The 27,316-nt window shown below is 38.6% G+C and overlaps 1 protein-coding gene across 4 annotated transcripts in view; it reads left to right on the top strand.

Moving 5' to 3' along the window:
• Nucleotides 1–27,316, top strand: part of EPN2 (epsin 2) — a 49,910-nt gene that overhangs the window by 18,340 nt on the left and 4,254 nt on the right. For 2 of the 4 annotated variants that reach the window (XM_064520078.1, XM_064520079.1), the window contains exons 2-8: nt 6,181–6,955; nt 17,340–17,452; nt 18,985–19,077; nt 19,351–19,507; nt 22,686–22,859; nt 24,506–24,598; nt 25,549–25,764. In XM_064520078.1, the coding sequence (XP_064376148.1) occupies nt 6,361–6,955; nt 17,340–17,452; nt 18,985–19,077; nt 19,351–19,507; nt 22,686–22,859; nt 24,506–24,598; nt 25,549–25,764 (1,441 nt within the window). In that variant the 5' untranslated portion in view covers nt 6,181–6,360. The remainder of the gene's footprint in view (nt 1–6,180; nt 6,956–17,339; nt 17,453–18,984; nt 19,078–19,350; nt 19,508–22,685; nt 22,860–24,505; nt 24,599–25,548; nt 25,765–27,316) is intronic. The other 2 variants (XM_064520081.1, XM_064520080.1) reach the window with 2 other exon arrangements.

Genomic DNA, 27,316 nt, shown 5'->3' with positions numbered 1-27,316 from the left:
CGATCACACCTTCCTGTCCTTAGCAAGGAATGGTAGCTTCAATCAACTAGTTTTACTTTCTGCTGTAGTTGCAGTTGTACTATTCAAAAGGAAGACCCTGATTTTTGCAGAACTTGCAAGTGTATTGTACTTCCTTGTGGCTTGCTGGTGAGATGTTAATTCACTAAGGTCTCCGAAAAAATATAAACTTCCTATATAAATATCTGAGCATGCATTAAAAATGTTTTTTTGCTTTTTGATCTCTTTAACCATAACATAGGCTGTTATGGTATTCCATGACCTATAATAATCAAGTAAGTGTTCGTTTTGTGTGGTGTGAAAGCAGACAGTTTGTAAAGCAGATACTGAAAGGTATACGGAGCTGTCAGAGTGAGTGTTATGGCTACTGCTGAAATAGTTATTTCACATGTTGTTAAAACTAGAATGTAGGAAGGAAAAAAAAAAAAAAACCTGTCAGCTTTCCACCCTGTCATCCTTTGCATTTGTAATATGATAAAATGAAATTCAGAATAAATTGTCTTTCCTGGGGGGTAAAAGTGGAATAGTAAGAGAAAACATCTCTTCAGGAAAAATAAAAAGTATAGACATTAATCTGGTTCTTATTAAATGTGTTTGTTTTCATGAATCAAAGATAAGTTAATGAATCATATCAGCATTAATAAGTAAACCTTTGGACTGATGATTTTTGAATCTGTTATAGAATAACAAATGAGATTTTAAATTCTCTAGAAGAATAAAGAATGCTTGTTTCACTTAATCCAGTGTGTTCTCTTCTTGAAATGTTTATTCTATTCTTGTCTTGTCTACTCTTTAGACTTATTCTGTTTTAGTAGCCTTCTTTAGAAGCTTCGCAAGAGTGAAGCTTCCAATTTGCAGAAGTTGTCATAAATTGGGCCTACTGGACGTGTATGAACTCATTTGCTCGCTTGCTTTTGGGGTGCAGTTTTGTTGGTAATTTAAATAAAAAATCCTAAATGTACTCCTAAGCTTTTCCCCAAATATGGGGTTTTCTGCAGACCATTTTTGTATTCAGTGAGGCTATAATTTGTATTCTGATTCTTGCCTGTGCTTTGCAGCAAAACCACAAATACTGTTCCTTAGTTTAGGTGGAGACTCTCTCTCCTGCCTGGAGAACACAGCTGGGCCTTGGATCCCACCTTGGTTCATTTGGCTTCTTCTCTGAAACTGGGTATACAAGTTACTAGTGCATGTGGTTATGTTGGGTGGTACTGAACGTTCTTCAGTTTCTGATGCTGTTTTCTGGAGCTCGACAACTTTATATTTAACTGCCCCTTTCAAAGGCAGTCTAGAGTTAGATTATTTTCACTCTTTTCTTACTGTCTGCCTTGCAGCTGGACTTAGGATCATGTCAGTGGGTAGTGAGTCTGGTCAGCTCACTGATTTGGCAGAAAACTAATGAACGCAAAAAGGCTAATTTTCTGTTAGGTCTGAAGTTGATTAGCTTTACTGTGCTGTTGCAGAATTGCTAGGTTTGATGCGAGAGACCTAAAGGGGAAGCAGCTGGAGGGGTGGGAGGCAACTGCTTTTGTTGTCAGTTTATAGTTAGATTGGCATAACACGAAAATTGCACCTTGGCTGTATGGGGGCCTGCTTATGTTATTATTATTAATTTTTCAGTTATATTTGTTTCATGAGCCGAAAGTTGGTGTTACTTAGGACTACTACATATTCCCATGTACTATAAAATTTACTTTTCCAAAAATGAGGTACAGTATTAAAATGATTTTTTTGAAAGCTTGTCAAATTGTAACAAATAATAAAACTTCTTAATTCCTTAGTTATGGAGGTACATGTAGCTGAGCCACTTGGTTGTATAGTGCAGTTTATTTAAAAAAAAAAAAAAAAAAGAAAAAAGAAAAAAGCTGATAAGGCCTCTTATCCCTGGCCCCTAAAGAAACAAAACTCTCATAAGACAGGAATGTTTTTCATAGATTTACGACTGGTTAAAAGACAGGAAACTGGGTTAGGAGTATATGGTCAGTTCTCACAGTGAAGGGTTATTTCCAGTGAAGCATCCTGCCAAAGATCTGTGCTTTTGCAAATATTCACTCCCTTTTCCGGGTCATTTCTAAATACTGAGGTGACCAAATTGAACTGTAGTAGTCAAATTTGAAATTGATCTCGAATGTTTGAAAGGAGTGGAGAAAGATTGAGATCTGACAAGTGATAAAATGGCAGATCAGATTGTCTCAGTGTATTTGTGTATGGAAAAGAAATGATCCCAGATCCGCATGTGCAAATTAGAGGCAAAATTACTAAAGAGCAAATGGTACATTAGAAATTATTTGATAAAGTATATAAATCAAAAGCAGTAGGTCATTAAGTTGCAGTATAAACATGTTACTGCCATATCTTAAATGCTTGGAATTGCATATATCCCAAGAAATAAGTGTAACATGGAAGGACAACAAGGATGATTAGAGGTATGGAACAACTTCCAAATAGAGGGATTAAGCCTTACAGTTTGGAAGGAGATGGCCAACATCTGTGAATCGTGAGTGATACAAAGGAGCTAAAGATAATTTGCTGTTTCTTAAAATGAGAGTCCTCTGTCTACACCTTGAGGAATAAATGTCCAAGTTCAAAACAAACTAAAGGAAGTACTTGTTTGCAGAGTTGAGTTATTGCACTCCCTGTTGCCTAGGTTGCTGAGAGAGAGAAATAGGGAATACTAATGGCTTGAAAAAGGTATTAGGAGAGACAGGGAGCGTGTTCCCATTAGTGATGACTGTTACACCCTGCACCAGAGGTTGTATCCAACATGTCTAAGCTGCTTATCTGCTGATAATGTAAACAAGGGAATATACGTGTTCTTTCCTCATACTCTTTCCATGAGGATTAATGCCTGAGACAGGATGTTGGACTTGGTGGACTTTTTATCTAATTGGTTTGGGATGTTTTGTTGACTTTGTTTTTCATGCTTTGTGGTGTTTACCCAGCCGCTTTTCTGGTTGGGTGATAAGCTCAGTCCTTATGGGGCGTTTTTATTCTTCTGATCCAGGATCCATATTTCAGTATACCTGTCCTCATGGTCAGGGTAGCACTTGCATCCTCTGGCTCTGGCTTTGCCAAGTAAAGAGGTTATTGCCTGCAGCCTGTTCTTAGTTCTTTGTAGCCACCTTTCTATCAGATGTTGCCACCGCCTTCCATATCCTGTTTCAGCTTTCTGTGTGAGCTTTCCTTAATCTACTCCGGACAAAAGGAGATGGTTTAGGTTAAATGACAAGCCTTTATTAATGCAGCTCCTTTCGAGGGTAGTGGATTAGGGAGCAATCACAAGAGCAGGTGAGCCAGCAGATTTGAACAACGGTAACTTTTGGCATGAAGCAGCAGTGTTGAGCCACTGGGAAAGGGGCTATCGGCTGAACTCGGATCATGTGCCTCATGGCAGACTGCCTGGTTCAGTCCTAGCTTCCATGTTGTGGACTTACTCCATTCATCTTGTGCAGTTTGCCTCTAGCGATCTTGCGGCGTCTACTTTTCTTTGGTTTTGTTTTGTATTTTGTTTTGTGTTGATGTTTAGTTGTGACTGTGGAAAAAAATAGCAGCACTGGACACTTAGGAGTCCTCCTAAAAATAATTCAGGGTTAATAACAAGTATGTTGGTGCTCTTTTTTAAGGACTGTTGGTGAACATATCATCTGGCTAACAAAAAATTACCACTTAGACTACTGTATGTTGGTTTTTAGCAGGTGTGGTTAAGTGACACTATATAGGTAGGATTGATTATGGTTCAGATGTAACCTGAAACTATTTTTCACTCATGGTGCTGGCTTCTTGTTTTGTAGTTTACTGGAGTTGCTTAGATCAGTTCTTCTTTCCGTGATGCTCATGACAGTCAAGGTATTAGTGTAGTTATTTTATTACTTGTCTGCAGGAACCCTACTACAGGAATGGAAAGCAAGCTAGTACTGAAGCTACTTACAGCAGTACCTTGACACTGGTTCAAGTTCAGGTTTGTGAACAGAACTTCTTTCGGGGGAATATCCACACCAAGAAAGATAAGCCAATGTGGCAGTTAAGACTGGTGCTAGGTTTTATCATGTGAATATTTACTTGCAGTGTTTAGGATCAGCACAGCATATCAGGACTTCCCTCCCGCCCAGGCGTGAGGCAAATGAACCACACAGTTTGCCACCATGCGTTGGACCTGAGGTTGGTATCTTTTCAGGTGTTTCTTTGAGAGGGTGAGGAGCCCTGCAGAAGATAATCCTGAAGTAGTCTGCCCACTAGGGAACTGTCTTCCGTGCCCAAATGAGGTGAAGCTGCTTTTATCCTAAAGAAAAAATTGCTTTTTTTTTTCTTTCAAAAGTCACAGTCATTTTTCTTGACTACCAGTAGAATTCTGAGTGTTCTTGTCTACCAGAGAAATAACCTGTTTTTAGTGAATCCTGTTGAACTCTTGACCTCACTTAGATCTTGAAGTACTTCTTGCCCTATAATCTTTACCTCTTTAAATATTGATAGGAGGAGGAGTGGCACTGAAATGTGTATGTAGGATCATCTTTTTCAAATTCTGGGCTTATGAAAGAAATAACTCCTCTGGGGCTATAAAAGCCTCTGCAGGAGATGACTCTCTTGCTATTGCTACTAGTCATCTGACAACAGATCAGCATTCCTCTTTTACAGCTGGGTTTAGATATTGAGGAAAGCACTAGGCTGATGCAGTTTACCTGAAGTTTAATGTTAATTTCATGGCTAAGCTAATTTTCCATGATAGCATAATTGTTTTTATCTTTATTCTGCTGAAGATTAACTTCCGTGGAACAGAATAAAATACTTTAAGACATCAGACTTGTCTTGGGGTAATTTAACTCGCTCAGAATTGTTTTCTAGAAAGGGTATATGCCTTTGTGTTGAAGAAGCAATAATAGATTTACACGTCGTCTGAGTTATCTGTTAATTCTACTTTCGTTTTAAATCACATGGTAGTAATTTGAAGAACGATGACAAAGTTAGACTTGAAATTGATGCTTTTGCACTTTCCTGTGTCTTTCATAAATGATCCTGTTGTTTCTTGTAAGCGTTTGGATAGACGTTATTAGAGGGCATCTTAAATGTGCCATGTGGCAAATTTCTTTATGGAATCAATGCTTGTTGTTTGAACAACTGGTGACTACCAATAGCTATTCTAACTATGTTAATGCAGTATCAAAATCTGTCTGTTTACTCAAGTAATGTATTCTAAAGCTTAATAGGCCTCTGTTGACTTGAAACATGATGATCTTAAATAAATAACTGAAAGGGCTTTCCAGCTCCAAAGCTTGTCCTTGAGTTTTCTTGCCAGTCATTTTGGTTTTATAATTTCATTTTCATATAATTAAAAATTCCTTTGTGCTGTGTGAAAGATGCACAGAGCAGAAGCTATGAATCTGACGAGTGCTGTCAAATGCACAAAGTAAATGCATTTGGAAAAAAAACTTCCCTCTAATCTGCTTAGCATTAAAGGTCACCTTGAACTGGAATGCATCATTCTGGTTTTCATTTCTCTTCCCTAGGCCTTGACTGAATACAGAGCACAGTTCAGGATCTCTGCCCTGAAACTGCATGCTCCTCAAGCTTGTCAGAGAGCTCTCAGAAGTAGCCTGGTTAATTTTTTTAGGAAATTCTCTTCTCCACTCGGTACATAATTTGTACAGCAACTGTATCAGACCAATGCAATGAAATTGTTAACCCTTAGGGAGAACCTAATGACTGCTAAACTGGGAATTTCTCGTGTGGTTTAATCTAAACTCTGCAAGCTGTCAACACAACAGATGATTTCTGTATTAAAAATTCTATGATTGTTTTTACCTTGCTGGAAAGTAAACCCATAACTCATTCCTTAGACTGAGTTTCTATTTGTCATTTTGCTTTTCAGTTTTTGCATCTACATCAGTATGGATTTTTTCTTTTGTTTGTCCTGTTTAGCAGTTCTGATGGTTTTTAATGTTGGACTTTAATATTACCTGTTTAAATAATATGAATTTCTAGTAGCTTGTCTATCCGTTATTCTTGAGGTGAGGAGAGTAAGTTGTTTTCAAAAATCAGATCTCCTAAAGAAATGTAGAGAGAAAAATCATCAGCTGACTTTAGCAAAATTTCTCAGTTTACAGTTTGCTTTCCAGGTAGGAATAATTAAAGACCTGACTGACATACTTTGTTTTCTTTCCTTTCCAGGTCATGATTTTCATTTTCTCGTGTCATTTTTTTGAAGAGAGGAAATGATTGTAGTGGAACTTCTTACAAATCAGTCACTGATACGGAGTCTTTGTAGTTCAGAAACTTTCGTAGAAGAACAAATATAACCCTTTTTTTGTTTGTGTTCTGGAGTCTGTGTTGTTAAAAAGGGAAATAAAAATGACGACTTCGTCTATTAGGCGGCAGATGAAGAACATTGTCAACAACTATTCAGAAGCCGAAATAAAAGTTCGGGAAGCAACCTCTAATGACCCCTGGGGTCCCTCCAGTTCATTAATGACTGAAATAGCAGATCTGACTTACAATGTTGTGGCCTTTTCTGAAATCATGAGCATGATCTGGAAACGCCTGAATGACCATGGCAAAAACTGGCGACATGTGTACAAGGCCCTTACTCTGTTAGATTACCTGATTAAAACTGGCTCTGAGAGAGTGGCACAGCAGTGTAAAGAGAATATTTTTGCTATTCAGACATTGAAAGATTTTCAATATATCGATCGAGATGGTAAAGACCAGGGCATCAATGTAAGGGAGAAATCCAAGCAGTTAGTGTCTCTTCTGAAGGATGATGAGCGACTCAAGACAGAGAGGGCTCAAGCCCTGAAGACCAAAGAACGCATGGCTCAGGTGGCCACTGGAGTGGGCAGCAATCAGATCACGTTTGGCCGAGGTTCCAGCCAGCCGAACTTATCCACTAGCTACTCGGAGCAAGAATATGGAAAGTCTGGAGGCTCCCCAGCATCTTACCATGGCTGTAAGTACCAACAAATACACATAAAAGGTATTTTTCTGCTTTCCAGAGATTTTGTATTGTGATTTGCTGTTAGAAGTGAGAGTAATGGTGCCTTCTAGGGAGATTAACATACAGACTACAAGGGGCTTTTTGCAATGGCTGAATCTTTGTAGGTCTGCTTTGCAGTACTAATGTCTTTTCAAATGGCTGTACTTAAACATTCATTTTGGAGAGGATGCATGTGTTGATGTAAATCAATTTAAAAAGCAGCTGTTTACAGTCAACTCCAAAGGGTAGCAATGTCAAGCTGTTTCTGTGAGTATGTTCCCATGTCTGATGTGCTAGGTCTTCAGTAGGGAGATTGTTAATTGATTTTTTTTTTTTAATTTTGTTTCTAGTTTTAAAAGGAGTGTTAGAAAAAAAATGAACATGACAAGTTTTCTAATGTATAATTTCAGAAGAAGTTAAAAGTACAGAGTATTTCCCTGATCATTTTTCTAGATAGTTTCTTTATGTTGCTGCTGTTTTATTTTAGGAAGAGGATTGACATTTAACTTTCTTTACTGCTTGCTTAGCAGTTCTTAAACTAGTAACACTTTGACTATGTCAGTGTTTAATTTGAAATGATATTCATTTATGCTGTCAGCTTTTGGTATGCAGGTATCAGTACTAAATACCATATTTCATTCTTAAAAAATAAAAAAGGAAAGAAAAAAAGAAATACAATGATGTGAGAAGAATGCATTCTTTATACCACTGCTTGAGGGAACTCCCTGTCATGTTAGGAAGAGGCCTGGTTTGGCACAAAATCCTTCTTAATATAAGTAATGATCTGATGAAAGCTGCTTTGGCTGAAATGTCAGTGGTTGTGGTCTAATTCTGAAGGAAAATCTTTTCTTTAAATGAATGCTTATAGTGTGTGGAGCACTGTAACAGAGCCAGTGTGGTGAGCTGATTGAGCATCAGTTTTAAGAGTCTTAAATTTGTCATACCCAGCATCCCAAAGCACTTCTTAAATTATACGTACATGAATGGTGTCAGTCCCCCTGTCCTGCATCAACCTGTTGTGTGGAAGTCGATAGTAAGTTAGCAGCACACACAAAGCTAGGATGAAGAATATCACTGTCCAGCTAAAACTACAGGGAAAAGCTGAAAAAAGTACCATCTTTTCAAAAGGAAATGTTTTTAGGATGTAAGGTTCCCCTTCTCAAAAAAACAAAAAATGTGCACAAATATTTCCAGGTAAAAGATTTCTATTCTGTCCCTTATCTAACAATGGAATAACAAACACTTTAGTTCTTCTGTAATAACGGTACTGGAGCATGGGTTCAGTATGAATTTTTAAAATACATCTATCTTGTTACCACTACAATAACATTTTTTTCTTTTGAGGTCTGTTTTCTGCCATCCTCTTGTCTACTATAGCAAAAAATTTTTATTTTAGGAAATGTCTTGAAATACTGTTGGTTTTCACTTAAGCTGATGGCCTGAAAGAGTACTCGCTAAGCTACTCTGAGAGCACTTTTGTTTGTTCCGCAGTGTTCTTCACCAGCTCTCATGTTAACTGGTGTACGTAATTATTGTTGTTTGTCGTATTAAATGATACCAGAGGCCTCAAACTATTCCTCACAGCAAGCGTTGAGCAACACAGGGTGTGTTGCTGAATTGTTCTTTGGACATTATAAGAATTTTGATGGCATACTAGATGTCAGGAATGAAGTTTGGCCTTTCTTTCAATACCGAGTGTGTGTTCTTTTTTGCCTGTGTGACTTTGCTGCATATCTCAGTTTACAGTATTGTTTTTCAGGTAGTGATTTTTTAAATCTTTTCTCTGCTTCCCCAAAAGAAACACACCAAAGAGGCTTTAGAAACCTGGACTCTTTTTTGTTCATCTGTTATAGACTCTTCTGTACTTAATTATCTGTCAGCAAAAATATAGGTGGTTGTTAATTTCTGTGGTGTGTTTCTTACGAAGTTTTAATATGTTTTCTTTTTTCAGATGGTTTATTCAATATAGCAAAGCAAACCAGCACTTTACAAAATAGCAGTGCTAAGTGGAATTGGAAATAATTGGAAAGCTTTATATAGAGCTTTTGCACTTTATCTTGGGAAAGGAAGAAAGAGTTTCATCAAAATCCAGAAATTTAATTTCCTACATACATGCAGAGTTATTCTTATGTCTTTTAAATTGAATGGAAAACAAGGTGTTCATGTTTTAAAGTGAAAGAGATTGTATCTATCATATCATTCTATAATGATACCTTTTTTATTTGGAAAACATAGATTTAGTAAACTGTGGAAAAGAAATTAAGTTATGCTTAGCTCCTGGGAAATACTCTCCTTATAGCAACTGTATCTTACAATTGTGATACTTTGTATTTGGATAGAATTACCTTTTGTTCTGTTCTTTTGCTGGAGAGACGATCAGAGGCATCTAGATTCAACTGCAAGATCTTTTGCAATCTCTGGCATGAGATCTGACTTTAGAAGAAGGCTCTATTAAACATTTAGCATATTTTGTTAACATTTTAATATAAATAAAGTTTGGGAAGGTGTAAGAGCCTTTTTACCAATATAGCTCAACGCATTTCAGCTCTCAATGTTTTGGTATTAGCAGGTAATTTTTCATTTCGTTACTTGCTAGACACAATGGGTGTAGATTCCAGATTTTAAGAATTCTTAGCTGAATGCATTCCCTTTATTTGAAAAGCCTGTCTTTGGCTACAAAATCTCTTCATTTTTAATACTTTTTTTTCAGAACAAAAAAAAGCTGAACTCCCTGTAAGTGCTTAATGGTTTCATCAGGGCAGATCATGAAGGAAACAGTAACTTCCAGTGAATAATGTTTCAGATTTGTTCTTCCCTCTGTCAGTTACTTCATGTGCAGTGTTGGATAAGTGGACCTTTTTGCTTTAGTTTCTTCATGTATAAATACAGGAAAATGTTGCATTAGCAGCCCTGTAGAGCATTGCTTCAGAAAGCACTGTAATGCTCCAGCTATGGTTCTTTGCTAGCTTCATAAGCATATTTGTAGGGTTATATCTGACAGTGCCTATGTGAATTGGTGTTTGTATTTGATACTGAACTAGAAGTTTTCTGTGTAGGGTTGTTTGTATTTGTGTCCCAAATCATTCTTTCTTCAAAGATAATAGTAATATTGATAGCCTGCATAGTATGAGGAAAATTTAGGATTGAAAAGGATCATTTGGGTAATTTACCATAGTCCCTCACTGCTGCAGGCAAAACACACTGTATAATCCTGTCCTTACTAAAATACCTGTTAAAGACTGGTTGATAAAGACATTTTTCCCTTCTCCTTGCACTTACTTTCTCTATCAATCCATTAGAAACTGTGGAGAATGAAATGGTGAAGCAATGGGAGCTTTTAATGTTTTAATGTCCTTTCCACCAAGGCTTTATCCTAATGGCTGTGTTTGGCCCTGAGGATCTCTGTACTGTGAAGCTTGTATAATTCTAGAGGGGATATGTTATGGCATGTGAATATTGCTGACTATTGATGTTGACATTTGTTAAAATATAGTATGTTTTTGCTATCATAGTCTTGTAATTTATAAATAAAAAAGAGATACTGTAAGCTAGAAGCAAAGAAACCCTCCCTCCCAAGCTCCATCTTGTCCACAATTTCTGCTTATACTGGGGACGGTTGTCTAGTCTTAACCTGAACATTAAGCCTCTACCTTATGAGCAATATGCATAGAAGTTTTTATTTGAATTATTTTGGAAAACGTATAAATCTTACAGAGTTTGCATGAAATGTGATGTCAGGTGTTTTGTTTTAAGTTAAAGGAGTGTTCTTGTGTAGTGCTGAAACTAAACCTGCTGGCGAGAGGGAGCAATATGAGGTCAATATTTGAAACCTTATTCCCAGTCTGGCTTTGTGTCTAAATGTTATCGTTATGGTTGAAGTTGGTCACCCGGTTTGGGAAAGTTAGGTCTCTTGTTCCTAGCCTTATTTCATGTACAGCTGCCAATGATCAGTATAGATAGGATTCTGCATTTACAGCTGCAGGGGGAAAATTAGGGTGTTCTTGGAATGGAACTTGAAGTCTGAACTGTGATGCCATTTCAAACGTGCGAGTGCAGTTGTTAGAATTACTGGTCTTGATAATGTTCTTAATCTAGTAACTGTCTTTTTAAAGTCTTCTTTAAACAGAGGCTTACTACAGGGGTGTTATTCTGTCATTACATTGGAGTTGTCAGCAGGACAGAAGTCACTTCTATATGGTAGTCAGTTGGGGGTGCCTCTGAGAGAGTGAGCACTGCTTGAGCACCTTGTGCCTGCCGAAGTTCTTGGGAAACTGGGCAGGGGTCTAGGGACTGGGATTACTCCCCCCCCCACCACCTTTTTTTTCTCCTTCCCTGAAATCTGTAGCAGTTGAGTTGTATTGTCTTTAACAGACCCACCCAGGATTGTCATGGTTGATGAGATGTAGCTGCTCAGGAAGCAATATAGTCTGCGGCCGCGCTGTGTAGCTTTGGTGCTTATGGGAGTTGTTCCTTTGGAAGACGGCAGAGAAGCCCTGTACCTGGGAGGAAAGCCCCAACTCGTTGACACACCTACCCCCAGAAGGTACTGTGTCTGAATTAGCTGAAACTTGGAAGGATCTCTGGGGAAAAAAATGGTCCTCTCCCTCTGCTGCCTGTATCTTCCAGTTAAAATCAAGTTTATTGAAGCCTTGCTTTTTAAAGAGGTTTTTCTTGTTAGACCTAGCACAGGACCTATCTGTGTTATTTCAGGTTGTGCACATGTCCTTTCCTTTGGCCATCTGCTGTGTTTGGGTTGCATTGAGAAGTGTTTGCAGAGCAAGACTGGTGCATGTTTTAATGTCCTGATTTCATTTACGCAAACGTGGCAGAGTATGGGACAGCGCAGCATGCACAGTGTGACCTAATTTCAGAGGAGCACTTTGCCTGGAGGTTGGCCACTTGGCTGAGAGATCAGATTCATTATACATACAGCCTATTTGATAAAAGATTGGTGAAAGATGGAGTGAAAAGGGCTTTTCTGGATCTGGTGAAATGCTGAGTCTGTCAAACTTGCATCCTAAGCATTTTGGGAGCAGTTCTTTTTTTTTATTTATTTTTTTTGTCTTCTCTTTAAACTGAAATGATGAGTTTTAATATTTGCAATGATCATTCACGTTAACTTGACTCATTATGAAAAAGCAGTTTTGCAATGTGTCAGCAAGTTTGTGTTCAATCATCTATTTCATCTTTGTCTTACTTTTTGCTTCTAATAGAGAATAATTCAGAGGAATTAATAGTGTGAGTTTGTCATTATGGGAAATTCAGAATGCTGCTGTTCTTATTTTCTTGTAATCTGTTTTGCAGTTTTGCAGATCGGAATACACCTCTGGTGTTCCCACTAAGTCAGGAAATATATGGCCTATGATCCAGGAATGCATCTTGACCAGCTACATTGATAATTTCTATAATTTGAGGTGTCACAATAGATTGGCAGATTCCTGTGTTGTCTGTCAGGCCTTCTCTGGCAACTTGATTTAATCCTCTCATCATGCTTCTGTTTTTGTGGTGCACTAAGCAAAGGTGGGGAATGCCACTGGTGTAACCAGGCTTTTGTAGTTGCAATAAATTATCTAAATATGCCTGTAAAAATGAGTCTAGGGACAATTTGAGAGAGAAAAATTACTGTTTAACTAAAACAAGCCTTAAGGATCTGTTTAGTGTTAAAGGAATTCCCACAGTGCTCCGACTGCCTCCTTCAGTGGAATTGGTAATCATGCAGTAGGGCTGGTCAGCTCCACCTTGTTGCACTAATAGGTGCGATTACTTCCATTCTTAAAGGAGCTCTTTAATTCCCAATGTAAAGGCAGACTGTAAAATTCCTGCTCGATTAAGCAATTTGCACGTTTCATTTCATAGTTTGAGAGATTAGATTGGCTTTTTGAAAGTATCCTATCTTTACTTTAATAAGCTTTCGTTTGAAGACTAACGACTGGAATCTCTGCTTGGTTCCCAGGTGGATTACTATCAGTTTCTTACCTTGATGTTGTTTTAATTTTTCAAGTCAGCCTTGTTTTTGTCTACTTCTTGTGGAAGAACCAATCACATGAGGAAACGGCTCTACTTGCTGAACGAATGTGACTAAAAACCAAATTCTAGAGAAGACTGCCTCCTCCCGCAGATGACCAAGCTGAGGCTTATTTTCCGTGACACTCTGCAGCACTGCTTGGTGTAGAGTGGTGCTAGAAAACCTCAGTCCATACTTTTGAATGAAAGACCAAGTCTGATTTCATGCTAGCATTGACTTTTTTTCCTTTATTATTAATGTAAACAATGACTCTGCTTTCTAGCTATGTGTTATATATATGCTTTAATTCATTAACTTATCGAAACTTTTGGGCATCTTCAGAGGGCTTTTAATGTAGCCAGAATATAGTAAATTATCCGTAAATACGTATAAAAGACGTCATAGCTTCTAATAGAGACAGATGGTGGAGCAGAATCCTGCTTTAGTGATTAACTGAGGTTGGAAATGATTTCCTTACACTCCGGCTAGAGTCTCGTAGAGAAAACAGGCCGGCGGCATTTATCTCTCTAAAAGCAGATACGCCACACATTTGCTTTTCGGCAGCCTAGAGAAGCCTGGATCTCCAAATTCCCAAAGCAGCAACAAAGCAGGGTTTACCAGGTCAGAATTGATCTATTGAGTCCCATCTTACATAAACATCTGAGTTAACTGTCATGTGCTGTGGGATAAGAGATTCTTTGTGTGGCAGAGATACTGTTACTAAGGCAATAACCTCTATGCTAGGTCCTTGCAACTAAAATGTTAATACAATACATGGCCAATATAGAGGAACAGCTATAACATTGAGGGAATTTGGAAGTGAAGTTGCTAGATAAAACATGTCAGAGTACTACCAAGATCACTGTTTTCAATTTCCTCTAATTCTTTTTGGAAAAATGGGCTGGCTACCATTTAACATAGGTGGTTTTATAACCACTTCATAATATTTAATGCAAAATAGCAACATTTTTACTGGTGTTTTTTAACACGAGACACAGTGCAGAATCTCAAATCGACAATTTCTTTGTTGTTGTTGCAGAATGAGTTCTACAGTGCTGTTTAGAGTTAATAAAACCAAGTAGGATGAATTGCTGAAAAGCCTAAAAGTGAAAAGAAATAAACTGTATATGTGAGACCCCCTTATTATCTGTGTTCAGATTCTGGAGCTGCTGAATGCTGGTCTCTGTTGGGAGCTGTGAGGTAATGTAGCTCTGTGCCAAAGCGAGCCTGCCGCTCCTGCACGCTTTTGAGAGCAGCGACTGGTAGGAGGGGAAGCAAGACGCTTTGAGTAGGATGCAGTCGCTTGTTCTTGCAGCTTTTTAATGCAAAAATGCTGCGTGCTGTTAAAAGGTGAAACTGGTGAGCGCTATTCGTAAGTAGTCCTTCATGTGGAAATGGGAGGAATAACAGAAATTAACTTGATGAACCTGTTTCGCATGATTTTAAAGTCATGCTACCATCAGCTTCCTAGTTATATATAAGTCTGTTGAAAGAGATGAGAAATTCTTGTATAAAATGTTAAGGAAGTCACGTTCTCCCCCACCCATAGTTGCAGTTGAAGAAATGGAAGACCTAAAGGCACTTTCTTGGTCCTAGTTCAGTTGCCATCTGTTCTCAGGTGACCAGGTTGTATCCCATTCGTATGCTTATCAGGCTCTGTTTTGAAGCTAGTTATGATTCTTACCTTCTATAATTCCTGCTGGAAGGCTGCTTCTTTGAGGTTATACACATCTATTTGTATATCAAATTTATTCATGATCAGTTTAAATCATTGGCTCTTGTCTGTTTATCTTAAATAGCTTTTCTCACTCCATAGTATTTTCAAACCTGTTATATCTAGCATTCATAATCTGCTCGGTCGTCTTTTTGCAAAGATAAAAAATATTCTGTGTCCTCCGAAGGTAAGCAGCTCCACATCCATTCAGTTTTGAAATCATCTGTATTGAACTGGTATGACCGGAATTGCATTTGGCATGTTGGATGAATTCTCACTAATGCTTTCTTGTAGTAGTGCTAATGTTAATGATAGGTATGTTAGGTTAGTGGCTGATAGTTACCATACGTTTTAGTAATACACAGAATTCTCTGCATCTCTGTCACTTCCAGTTGATGCCCCCCAATTTGTAGAAGATACTGTTACCGAAGAAATCATTTCATTTTCTCAATATCATCCTATTTCTATTGCTCCCCTTCTCAGTCAACTGTTTTCTTTATATTCCAGTTTCTCCCTCTAGTCCGACAATTTTTCTTAGCATAATTTTTGCATTTTCCCATAACCTCCATTATGTTTGTGTTCCTTTCTTTTTTTTTTTCCTTAAGGTCAGTCTTAAAGTCAATTTTTGAGAAACTGTTAGTAAACTTCCTTTGTGCTAGGCAGTATGATATGATCTCTCCTTAAGCTCTGTGTGTGTGTGTGTGTGTGTGTGTGTTAACCTCTTCACAGTTCTTACATGAACCGCTCTTTAACATCCTAATTGAAATCATAAAATGCTTTACTAAGGTTATTTCTACTGCTTTTCGTTCTGATGAAAAGATCAGAGAAAGATAACATTTTTCTGTCATAGTCTACCTTTGGTAACCTCTTGCTGAGTTTTATTCAGTTTTCTTTTTAATTCTTTATTTTTGTCTTTAAAATGTTTGCAAAGTCTGAATGTTCTTAAGGCCATACTTTTCCATGCTGTCAGACATCCTGTTCTCTGATGTCCCTTTTATTCCTACTTCAGGTCTGTCATGGTACAGATAGATCGGAGAGCCCATCAGTGATTTGCGAAGCAAAAAAGTACTAGTGAAGCGGATTAAATTTAGATACTTTCTATGAAAAAGAGTTTTAAAAAATAATAGAATTGAGGTAGCGGTACCATCTTTATAAATGTGAAGTAATGAGCTGGTCTGGTTGGCTTGAAAGCACAAGATGAAAGAATCTAGCTTCCCATGGTAAATTAATTTAGCCCTTCAGAAACGGAATGGGTTGGGATGGCGTATTGAGTGCAGGATGGAAAGGAGAAGGCACGTCTCGTTTATGGCTTCCCTCCTGCCGGCTGGATGAAGGAGGAGAGTACACATTTTAGTTCACAGTGACATTTGGCTAGAAATCAAAGTTAGAGAGACATGAAACTGGGAAATAGTTGGAGGGTTAAGGTAGTGACTGAAAATGTGTTTTTGAAATTGCTGTTTGGCAATCTAATTTTTATATGCCCAGCTGAACTATTTAAAAGGAACTTAATTTCTTTTGAGTTTGACATCCTAGCTTTAAAATATGGTTCCTTTTTATGAATTGTTAATATATATTTTGCAAAATTGTAATTCCCTTTCCAACCATTAAACAGAAATTCCTATGCTAAAGTAAGATAAAATAGCAGTGTAGATAATCTGGTTGCTGTACAATTATCCGAGAGAGCACAAGAATTGTTTAATTGCTGTATACTTGTAAACACATTAGAGTTCTCCCATTGGGATAGAAGTTTCTGCATGCTACGGCAGTGAAGACATGAACAGAAGACGACTTGGGTATTGAGAAATAATATATTTTAGCTGTCAGCCTTAATTCTTCTGAGGGGAGGGTGAGAAGCGGATTATCACGTAGTTCTTAGCTAATAGAAGTCTTCATGCAAGATTAAAAAAACCAACCAAACAAAAGCCAAACAACCCTCCCAAACCTATATACCTTTTTTGTACAGAAAATAATACTGTATTTTGTAAATTTTGAGTATGAATAGCTGTTTTGTTTGTCTCTGAGCATGCTTAGCAATTGAATGGGAGAGATAAAGAACTGTTTTTAAGACTGTATTATTTTACAGAAAAGTGGGTGGTATCCAATTTTACCATGGTATTGTCTGACTCCCAGCAAATCCTTACATTGACATTGGTACATGTAAGACATTTCAACAAATGTTTTTTGAATGATTAATTCTACAGTTGAAGTCAGTGACCTGTCTCTCTAAAGCTCTGATTTGCTGAGACAGAGTCTCCAGCATTCATCGTAAGCTCGTTGATTTTTTGTTGATATAAAAAGTCTCACTGCTTAAAAAAGTCTGTCTTCCATGAACGTTTTTCATTTAAAGCAAGTGAGCTATCTTGCAAATTTTTACCTTTTAAATTTTTCTTTTGTTTCTTGACCTCAGCTGAGAGTTGAACATGTTCAGCTGTTCGTATGAACTTTACCTCTGATAGTTCAGAGAGCTGAGTATGGCCAGTGGGCCCTTGGCACCCTGGGGCGCCTGTTGTTGTGTTTGGCATCGTTGGCTTTTGCGAGTGGCTGCGTGGAAGCGGGGCAGTCTGGTAAGAAAGGTAATCAAGCCTGTTATGGCTTTCTGTTACTTAGTGTTTTATATTTGCTGTGTTTGTCTCCAACAGCTACATCCCCTCGAGTGTCCTCGGAGCTAGAGCAGGCGCGGCCTCAGACAAGTGGAGAAGAAGAGCTCCAACTGCAGCTTGCACTGGCAATGAGCAGGGAAGTTGCAGAGCAGGTCAGTTCCCGTGTCTAAAGCGTCCATGCATTGATAGTTGAGACTACAATCCTCTTTTTTCAATGGCAGCTTGACTTTGCTGCAGGTGTAGTAGGGGAAGAGAATGGCCATTTTGGAAGATGTTTGCTCTTTGATTTTATTTTATTTTTTATCTTTTTTTTTTAATTAACTGTGGCCTCAGTGCTGTTGAGACTAGTGGAAGATGACAGTCATTTTGCAAGAAGACTTTGTTGTGTGGGAGGATGTTAATCATCACATTACTGAAGCTGTTTTCAGTTACAAAGAACTGGAAACATGACTAGTCCTGAAAGCCTTTATTAATGGGGCCAGCATGGAAAAAAGTCAGTGAATTTTGATTACAAGGGAATTTTGAATTATCTGTTCATTTGGTTAGATTGTCTGGAACAGAAGGGTGATCTGACACAAAATGCTAAAATATTTGAAGAACCTGTTTTTAAACAGTTTAGCTCCTGAACTATCACAGTGGTTATATTAATATGTTAATTCTTAGGAGGTTCATTCTGAATTTGGAGTGAATGCTGTAATTCTGAGTAAAGTCTACTGCATATTAATATGTAACGGAGTTGTTGAATCTCAGCTATGAGTGAACATTCAAGCCAGCCATACTGAGTGTCTCTGCAATATTTTGAAGCTTCCTGAGAAAGATTTAACTTACAGCTGTATGTTAAGCATTAGTATCTCTGTGCTTGGAGAGGGAAACTATAACCCAGTAAACTTTCTCATTATTTAGCAATAAATTTTAAAAAGAAAAAAAAACAAAAACAACATAGAATATATCAGTTGAAACAGCTTTAAAAATTGCAAGGGAGATGCCAGTTGGGGAATTTGTCAACTTCTGAAAAATGTGGTGCAAGCAAAAATACTTGAAATAGTTGGATCTACCACAAACGTGGTAGTTTAGAGATGTTTAAAAACCTGTAAAATATGCACAGAGTTGGCTAGATCATTCCCTTAGGATTCTTTATAACACTTTCACCAAGTGTGGAAGGAAGCTGTCAAAAGTCAGTAAAACTAAAGTTTAAATTGCTGCGTCCTTCAGTGGTGATTTGAATGATCAAAAGCACTATAATAATTTAAAGATGGGATATTTACTGTGTCTTTAGATTCCATGGTGTTTCTAGCATTGTAACTTAATTCTTAGAAAGAATGTTTCATTTATAGCTTTTCCATTGGGAATAAAATAACATGAGGGTAAATTTCAGTCAGCAAAATTGATGTTGGCTTACTGATCACACTGTTATATTGGTGTTACGGGGTCAGGTTGTCCCTGACCTCTGTTTGAGTGAGGTGAGATTCACCAGAAAACTTTTTTCTCCAGTTGTGTTATGTATAAGTTACAGCAAATAGGCCTGGCAATCCCACTCACTTGCCCGTGGTGCACATCGCTCCTAGGGTGGCAGGGAGTGCTGCACAGGCCTTCCCTGGCAGTGTCCTGCCAGCGGGGCTGGCCACCTTGGAGCAGCACAGTCTAGGCTAATGGTCTATATCAACAGTGTTGATTTCCTTTGCAGGAGGAGCGCCTCAGACGCGGAGATGATCTGAGATTACAGATGGCTCTGGAGGAGAGTCGCAGAGACACAATTAAAATTCCCAAAAAGAAGGAGGTAGTGCCTTCAACTAAGAAATTCCCGGTTATGCTGCCAAAAGCTGAAATACAGTAACACAAAATAGCTTAATACCGAGCTCTTTTATGCTTTTGGGATTGCTTTGTTGTATAGCTTAAAGCTTCTTCCATGTGGGTTAAATTTCAAACTACTAGTCAATGCAGGTGTGTAAAAGGAAAAAAAAATAAAAAAAAGTTGCTTCTTCACTCTCATGGGTTTGTGCTTCAGATTGGTAATACTCTTGATTAAAGCTCAGACTGTTCCTGCCCTCAGCATACAACCTTGTTGGACCTGATGGATGCCCTACCCTCATCGGCACCGGCATCACAGAAAACAGAGCCTTGGGGACCTCCTGCTGTTGCAAACCAAACTGATCCCTGGGGAGGATCCACAGTTGCAGCTACTGCCTCTGACCCATGGCAATCATTTGGTAAGAACAAACTCTGCCAGAGGGAATGCTTATCTTAGAAGTTTTTGCTGCTTAATATTGAGCTTTTTCAAGTTCCTCAGTAACGGTGCAGAACATCCCATCAGTATGTTAGTCCATTTTGGTTGTTTTCCATACACGAGAAGTAAGATTCCCTTAACTCATTTTCAAGCAGAAACGAATGGCTATTACATTCCTTTTCTGTTTGCAGCAGTTGATTTTTTTTTTGTGTGTGTATTTTGAATCTTAAGAAGGAGGAGAAAATAAAAGCCTTTGGTTTCTCTTTGTGCAGCAGAAACAACTTGTCTCATCCTGGGTGGATGCTCGTGGTTTGACTGCTGGTTGGGTCGCATGTCATGGACTGAGATACTTGTCAGTGCTTAATATAGTACTCGGACAGGATGCTATAATTCAGAAAAGCTGTAGCTTTGAATTACAGTATCTTTAATACTGCTCCTACTGAAATAGGATGTATATACAGTCAGAACCAAATGGGTTGAATTGTTTAAATGGAGATTTTTACCATGTTAAAAATACTCACTGTTTCATAAACTTTTGATGCTGCATCTGTGCAATCTGTTTTTGAAGTGAAAGATCCAACATTTCACGTGTTAAACATGCAAACAACTGGACTTTTTGCTCTTTACTTTTGTATGTGTTTGTTTTGCTGCCTATGCAGTGTGCTATTTTCTAGGTTAGCCAAAGTCTGTCCAAGGAGTTACTCCTTTGCGTAAGAAAGCTCATGGTTCCTCACAGTGGGTGTTCAACATACTATGTCTTTGGGAATGGAGCTGGATCTGTTTTTTGATTTCGCCTTCTGGGTGGGGGTTGTGGGGGGTGAGGAATAGTGGGGGTTCCTGTGCAGTCCTGAAGACTAACAGCTTAGTTCTGCCAGTTTTGCTTTAGGCTGGTGTTTCTAGGACCTCAACTGTATAGTGCTTCAAAGTCATTTGCATTAGCAGTAAGTACTCTACTCTCCAGATTCCTGATAAAAACTTTGGAGTTTAATACTGAAGCTTGCTTACTTTTTTTTTTTCCTTCCTTTCTTGTGGTGGCATTAAATGGACTTGCTTAGCTGCTGGGCCAGCCACAGTTCATTGTTTAAGTGTAATCTGTATCTTTTCTGGTGATAAGCTGTCAAGCATTAGGTCAGAAAAAGACAGTTTCAGGGCTTTAAGACTGTTCGATGTAATTTTCCATGTTTAAAAACAGAACAACCCCCCCCCCCTTCAAATCTTGTGCTTGACATATCATCCATTGACTAGTTTTTCCTTGAATTAGTTGCAGCTGTAGTATTTCCTCTCAGTGGCTCCCAACTTTATTAATGCCACTTGTAACAACCCCTTGTTCCAGCTGGCCAGTTACTTGGCTGCCAAGGATAGTCTTGAAGATGGGAGACTTATGAATTTGACTGCTAATGAAACAGTGAGTCACTGAATCGTGGGTCTTAAATCCTGTATGTGCTTTGACATTTCAGCAGAGATAATGGAAGCTAAGGGAAGCTATCTTCCCAAATGCTCTAATTCTGTGAGCTGTCTTATGAAAGAAAAGACTTTTCTGAAAGCTGCCGTTTATGAGAAGCACTGTCACTAGCATTTCTTGCGTGGCATTGATTGTAACTTAGCACTAAGGGCAGATAAAGGAAATCTAAGTGCTGGACTGGGAATAGTTGGGTTTATTTGGAGGATTTCGGCATTTCCTGCTCTGGACCTGCAGCGAGACCATGCCACCTGTTGATGAAAGTGAAAGACCAGCACTGCAAATTGGAATTTGTGCCACCATGAGTAGCACTGAATTGGTTTTCAAAAAGAATGCTGTGATGTCAATGGCTTTTGTGTGTATTTTTAAAAAATAAAACAATGTTTAGTTGTAACCTGAAAGATGCAAGGGGATTAAAAGTGATAGCAGCTTATTGCATGGGAAGTTCTGTCCTACTCCTGGATTATACAGTTCTTCTCATTTAGTATTTAAACCATGACTGGTCTAGAAGTTTCACTGGGGAAAGGAAATGTGTGCGTGTACTAGCTGATTTGAAGGTAATCGATCATCTTACAATTGTACAAGATGTGTATTTGAAGTATTAAGTTCCCATCCCTGCACTTCCGTGGCTGTGGGGGTGAAAGAGGGGTGGGAACAGATGAGATGAAAACAAACTAGGAGCAATACCTTCCAACACAGGGCTGGCCCACTGCAAATATGAAATGTGATTTGTTTTGGTGGTCCCAGGGTTTGATGAGCCCAAATAGCTTCATGTAGTGGAAGAAGGAAAAAGAGGCCACCTAAAGTGAATAGCATTAAGTAGTACCTTGGGGAATAATAAGAAGAAATGGGCAGCAAATTATATATAGTGAGGCAAATTTATTTTTCCTTCCTTCCTTCTCCCCTCCCACCTCAGTTTGCCATTTGACAGAATGAAACCCTAACCTTGTGCAGGACCTTGTAAACGTATTGACAGACAAGTACTTTGGTGATCTGGGTTTGTAGGAAAAAAGAGTTGTCAGTGTCTTCTAATAAAAATGTGAATGTTGAACATGCAATTATTGGGGTTGAAGAATGTAGGAAAGGATATCAGCAGACAACTTAGACCTGTGTCAGGAAGAGTGCTTACAGGTGAGTCTAAAAAGACAAAACTACCTCAGGGAAAACTGATTGTAAATAAATATATGTATGATTGTAAATATATATATATATATTTATTTATTTTTACAAAGTAACAGTATGGTAGAAAGAGGTTTAAAATTATTATCTGTGAATCTCTCAGATTATTTTCCTTTTCATACATTGTGTATTTATTTCTTTTACACAAAGATTTTATGGAATTCTTCTTTCCCTTCAGTTTATTGTAAATATACCCTGTGATTCAAATCAGATATTCTCTGTCATGGTGGTGATGTCTGTAATGAAAGCAAGTTTATTTTCTTGTTGTTGGAACTGCCAATTTTTAATTTAATTTCAAATGGAAGCTGAATTTTATTCAGCCATCTTCCACAGAATATAGCTGTGTTTGTTGTTCTGCAGGTATAACGTGGGAGTACTGATAAAAACTCAGCATCTAATGTTGAACTGCTTTTAAAACCTTTTTGTTTTTTTATTTACTTGACAATAATGGCCCATAATCTCCTTGGACAGCTTTCCAAAGTGAAGCTACAGTTACTTGTGTTCCTGCTGGCTCTTTTTGCAGGTGCCAAACCAGCTGCTTCCGTTGATCCTTGGGCAGCACCAGCAGGATCCTCAGCTCAGTCTCTGTCCAAAAATGTTGACCCCTGGGCTCCTGCTCAGCCATCATCTACTGCAGCAAAACCTTCTGTGGATCCTTGGGGACCAGCACCTGCAAACAAACCTTTGTCTACTTCTGGTGAGAGACTGTCACATTCCATTTCTGTAATCTGAGTAATGTAGGGTGAGACCTGAATGATTTTTATGTTGATTGGTTAGAAGCAGCTCTGCATTGATTCACTTGCAGTGCTGGACTGTAAAGAATGTGAGTCGTAATAGCTAACAGCAAAAAGAACTTCAGGTACTGTTATTCTGAGTTAGAGCTCTGAATTCATATTGCTTCTTTCTTCATGCTGTCTTCCTTCCACATTCTTTTATTTTTATGTGCGGATGCATGCTGTGCATTTGTGACTGTGCTGCTGCCGTCAGGCTTTTAAACGGATTTTATCTTTAATTAGACAAGAACTTAATCGCTGAAAATGAATGTTACTATAATTTTACCTTTCATCATGATAAATACTGTGCAGATGGATGTCTCTGCAGATGTAGATTGACAGGTTGAGCAGTTCCATGCTTTGAGGAAATTTTTAGAGGTACAAATGAAGGTTTTTCTACTTTAGACCGAGGGTGTCAAATCTTCCCTAAAACTTTGTGCGGCAAGATGCAAAAGGTGGTGATGTAACTCTGTTCATGTTCTGTAACTAATGCAACTTTCATGAACCTTACTAATACCTCCTATTTTCATGTTGGTGCCATGGCTATTCTAAATGCATTTTCTGTTGAACATTCATCTCAGTACATAATAAACAAAGGACTCACAAATTGAACACTGCTAAAAGTGGTCTAATCCATTTTTCTCTGGGCAAAGGGCAATAACTGGATTGTTATTGGAATGATTCCTAAACTGTGATGGTCTTTGTTCTTGGTAGGAACTGTTGTTACTATACAGAATCTTTACTTATATTCTTTGGGCTCTTGTCTTTTTTGTAAATTCTTTATGGAGTTAGCTCTGCATCTTCATTTGCTTGAAAAGTGTTGACAGTTAAAGCTAAATTAAGAAAAACATTACAACAAATACAGAAAAGCAAACTTCAAAGCTTTTCAGTAGTGTGATTACTGTTCGTTTAGGTGTGGCTTTTCTTCCTCCCTTTCGAGGTAAGGGTGTGTCTACATTATGGAAATGTTCTGTTTTCATTTGTTGCAAAGTGTGGCAAAGTTCTGCTGCCTTAGCTCAACGGGCCTTACCGTCTCTACATGGAGTAGATTACATTCCTGCAATTCCATCACATTCCTATCCCTTTTAACTTAGGGAGCATAAGTCAAATCATTACTCAAGTTATAGTCATGTTGCACTTGTCTTTGCAAGTATATTTAGAAGTGATGTTTTACCTGAAGGCTGATTAGCGCACATGTTATAGGCTAGCCTGTAAAATTGTTGCTGCTCTCTTCTTCCAAAGCAATATATGCCTGCCTATGCCTCCCTGCAGTGCGAACACTGAATAAAAACCCAGCCAGCTAAGGTGTGTCTTATATTGTGGTTTAAAAGCTGACTAATTCAGAGTGATGAGCTAATACTGTAGGAAAGGACCCTTTTCTGATGATGTCCTTCTCCTTTGTCCTGGGTAAAAGTAGAAGGACTCAAGCTGCTCTGAACAGCTAACCTGGGATCCTGACAGAATGGCTACTCAGTAATGTGAATGGGTTAGAAATCCCTTTCGGTAGGGTCAGGTGTATAATGCAACTGAAGATCTATTAACGACAGAGCTCTCTTGTTGTTTTGAACAGGAAGTACATCTTTTGACCTCTTCAGTAATTTGAATGGTACAGTTAAAGATGATTTTTCTGAATTTGACACACTTCGAACTTCCAAAAAGCCAGGTATGAATCAGATTCTTAGCAAATGGGCAGTTTGGCTGATAGTCTCAGCAACAGATGTATCTATTCTTAAATTTCCTAAAAAAGCGAGATTTTCCTTTCACAAAGGAAAAGATTAAAGCTGGTGATAATGCAGCAGTAAAAGCTTGTTGTTAACAGTTTGGCCTGTGCATGAATTCATGGGGAGCTGGCCTCTTTTGTATTGTAAGCCATAGAATTTCACTCTGTAACCTCTGTGCTGCATTGACCCAGAATTTTGCTTGACTTCTAAATTTGTCTCATCTAGCATGTGTGTGGAGTATGGCTCATGCTCAGACAGTTAAACAGAACAGTGTTGACTAAATTTCTCAAACGCATAAATTCCAGCATGATAACAATAGTAGAAAAATGAGAAAATTCACTTATATAAAAGTTTTAATTTCTTTTGTATTTGGTCATTACTCACTAAAATAAAAACTGTCAGATCTTAAAATGTAAGTGCTTTGATACTAGATGCTGTTTACTTTAAGCTAGGTTCTCCCTGGAAGATTGGTGGCTAATTCAAAGCTGGGCCAGTCGTCTTTAAAAACAAAAGAGAAAACCCTGTTGGAATCTAGCTGGGGAAGGTATAACAGTGATCTAGTGGGAGGGCAAAAGCCCAAGGCTTTTGAATATCTTTTCTGTGGAAACCCTTAGTGTAATCTATTGCAGCATAGTTGAAAGAATATCCATCGAGGCAAGTCAGGTAGAGCCTTCCGTAGAGCACTGCAACTGTAATTCTGGCTTCTTTGCGCTCTTCTAAAAACCACTTTTCTACTTGCATGCTAAGGGTGTAACATGTACTGAAATGTTTAAATATAACTTACACAAATATTAGATTTCAAAATATTTCCTTTGTCAGGGACTTCAGGGTTTTCTATGCCTGATTATGTAGATTGATGAGAAGTTTTGTTTTTCTTCTTGTGTTGTTACAGCTGAATCAGGTTCCACTCTGCCATCCCAGCATAGCGGCACCACAAGTCCTGATCTCTTTGATTCCCAACACTCCAGCATGTCATCAGGCAAACAAAGCGCAGCTCGGAAAACCCCTGAGTCTTTTCTGGGCCCCAATGCTGCTTTGGTGAACCTGGATTCGCTGGTGTCTAAGCCACCGCAACCTGTTACTTCACTGAATCCATTCTTGGCGCCAGGTCTGTTCCTGTACATTCCTTTCAGTTTTCTGTTTATGCTCTCCTTTCCTATAGGAAAACTTTGCATAACTCAGGCTCATGCGATGTAACATCAGTCATTTCTGACTTGTTTTTCTTGATTACTTCAGCTGGCAGATCATGACTGAGAGCAGAAGGGTGAGGCAGCGTGGTTTCTAGGTGTACTGCTGGACCCTGAAAGCCCAGAATTCTACTCTTGCATCTGCTGGGTTAGCTCTGTTCAAGCTATTTTCTTTCCACTTACCTTTTGCACCTGCTCTGTCACAATGGTCTGGGCTAGAACAGAGCTTTTGGTTATTAAAAATGGCTGAGCTAAAACTGACTGATTGTCAGAACAGGTAAGATGTGAGCATGTGCCAGCAGAGACTCTCCAACCCTTGGGAGGGCAATAGGTAGTAGGTGCTTGTGGCAAGCAGGTAGGGAATAGCCCTTTTAATTGTGCTGCTGCAGGCAAATTAGCATCTCTGACTGCAGCCTGATGTTCCAGACAGCAAACTCTGGTGTATGTTTTAATAGGTTGTTGCTTAGGCTGTCATTAGGCGGGTGTGATAACCCAGTTTTGATCAAAACACGCTCTTAGTATATTTGCAAACAAATCGGCTGCTGTCTTAGTTCTTCTGTAAATTGGCCCCTGTTGTAAGGGAGCCTTCACTTACAGCAGGCTTAGATGATGACACTAACCACTTGGAAGATGTGTGTATTTTAAGGACTCTTCATATGCACTGAAATTTTTGTGTGACACTAATCTTGTGAAATTTTTTAAAATTTGTATTTTAGTATTTATTTTCTTCACTTTCCAGTGGAGAAAAAAAAGATAGTTTATTAAACTCCGTGGGTAGAAAAAAACCTAATTCTGAACAGCATTGGCAGTGTTCAGCAACAGGAAGTCTGTGTATCTGCCATTACCGGTTACTACAAAAAGTTTTTAAGGGGTCACTGGGCCATCCAAATAACTCTATACATATACAGTAAAAGGAATTTGTAGTGTTGGCAGCAGTCCAAAAAACTCAAACGTTGGGAAAGTTATTCTCTGCTTTTTCTAGCACCGCTGTAATTCGGAAACAACTTGTTTACTTTATGAATTCTTGTCAAAACTCGGTGCCAAAAACATGTACAGCTTCTAAATGGAATTCACTGGCTGAGATCTTCAGGCAAATGCACAGATATGCTGTAGCCAGATTGCAGTGAAGGAGTACTGTACAATAGCATGCTATTTGTACTCTTTTGTAATGCTAATTTTAAGTAACGTTAAAAAATTACTGACCCGGATGCAGTGGTTAGATATGTTGCAGGTTATCAAATTTGAAACCTGTTTCTCCAGTGACTGCAAGTGGAAACTGTTGGTCAGCAGGGGATTATTTTGTGGTGTTGAGAGGCTCAGTGGAACAGCCTGTGTGTGTGCACCAGTGCAGCCCCAGCTGCACTGAGCTGAATGGCATCCACGCAGGTTTCTCCAGAGGGCGTTTGGGGGTTGGGAGCACGTGGGGACGTACAGAACATGCTTTCTTTGGCCGTAAAGAGAATCTCCCAAACC

The sequence above is a fragment of the Dromaius novaehollandiae genome, chromosome 14, assembly GCF_036370855.1.
Source record: "Dromaius novaehollandiae isolate bDroNov1 chromosome 14, bDroNov1.hap1, whole genome shotgun sequence".
NCBI classification, from domain to species: domain Eukaryota; kingdom Metazoa; phylum Chordata; class Aves; order Casuariiformes; family Dromaiidae; genus Dromaius; species Dromaius novaehollandiae.
This window is presented reverse-complemented; position numbering and strand designations above follow the sequence as displayed.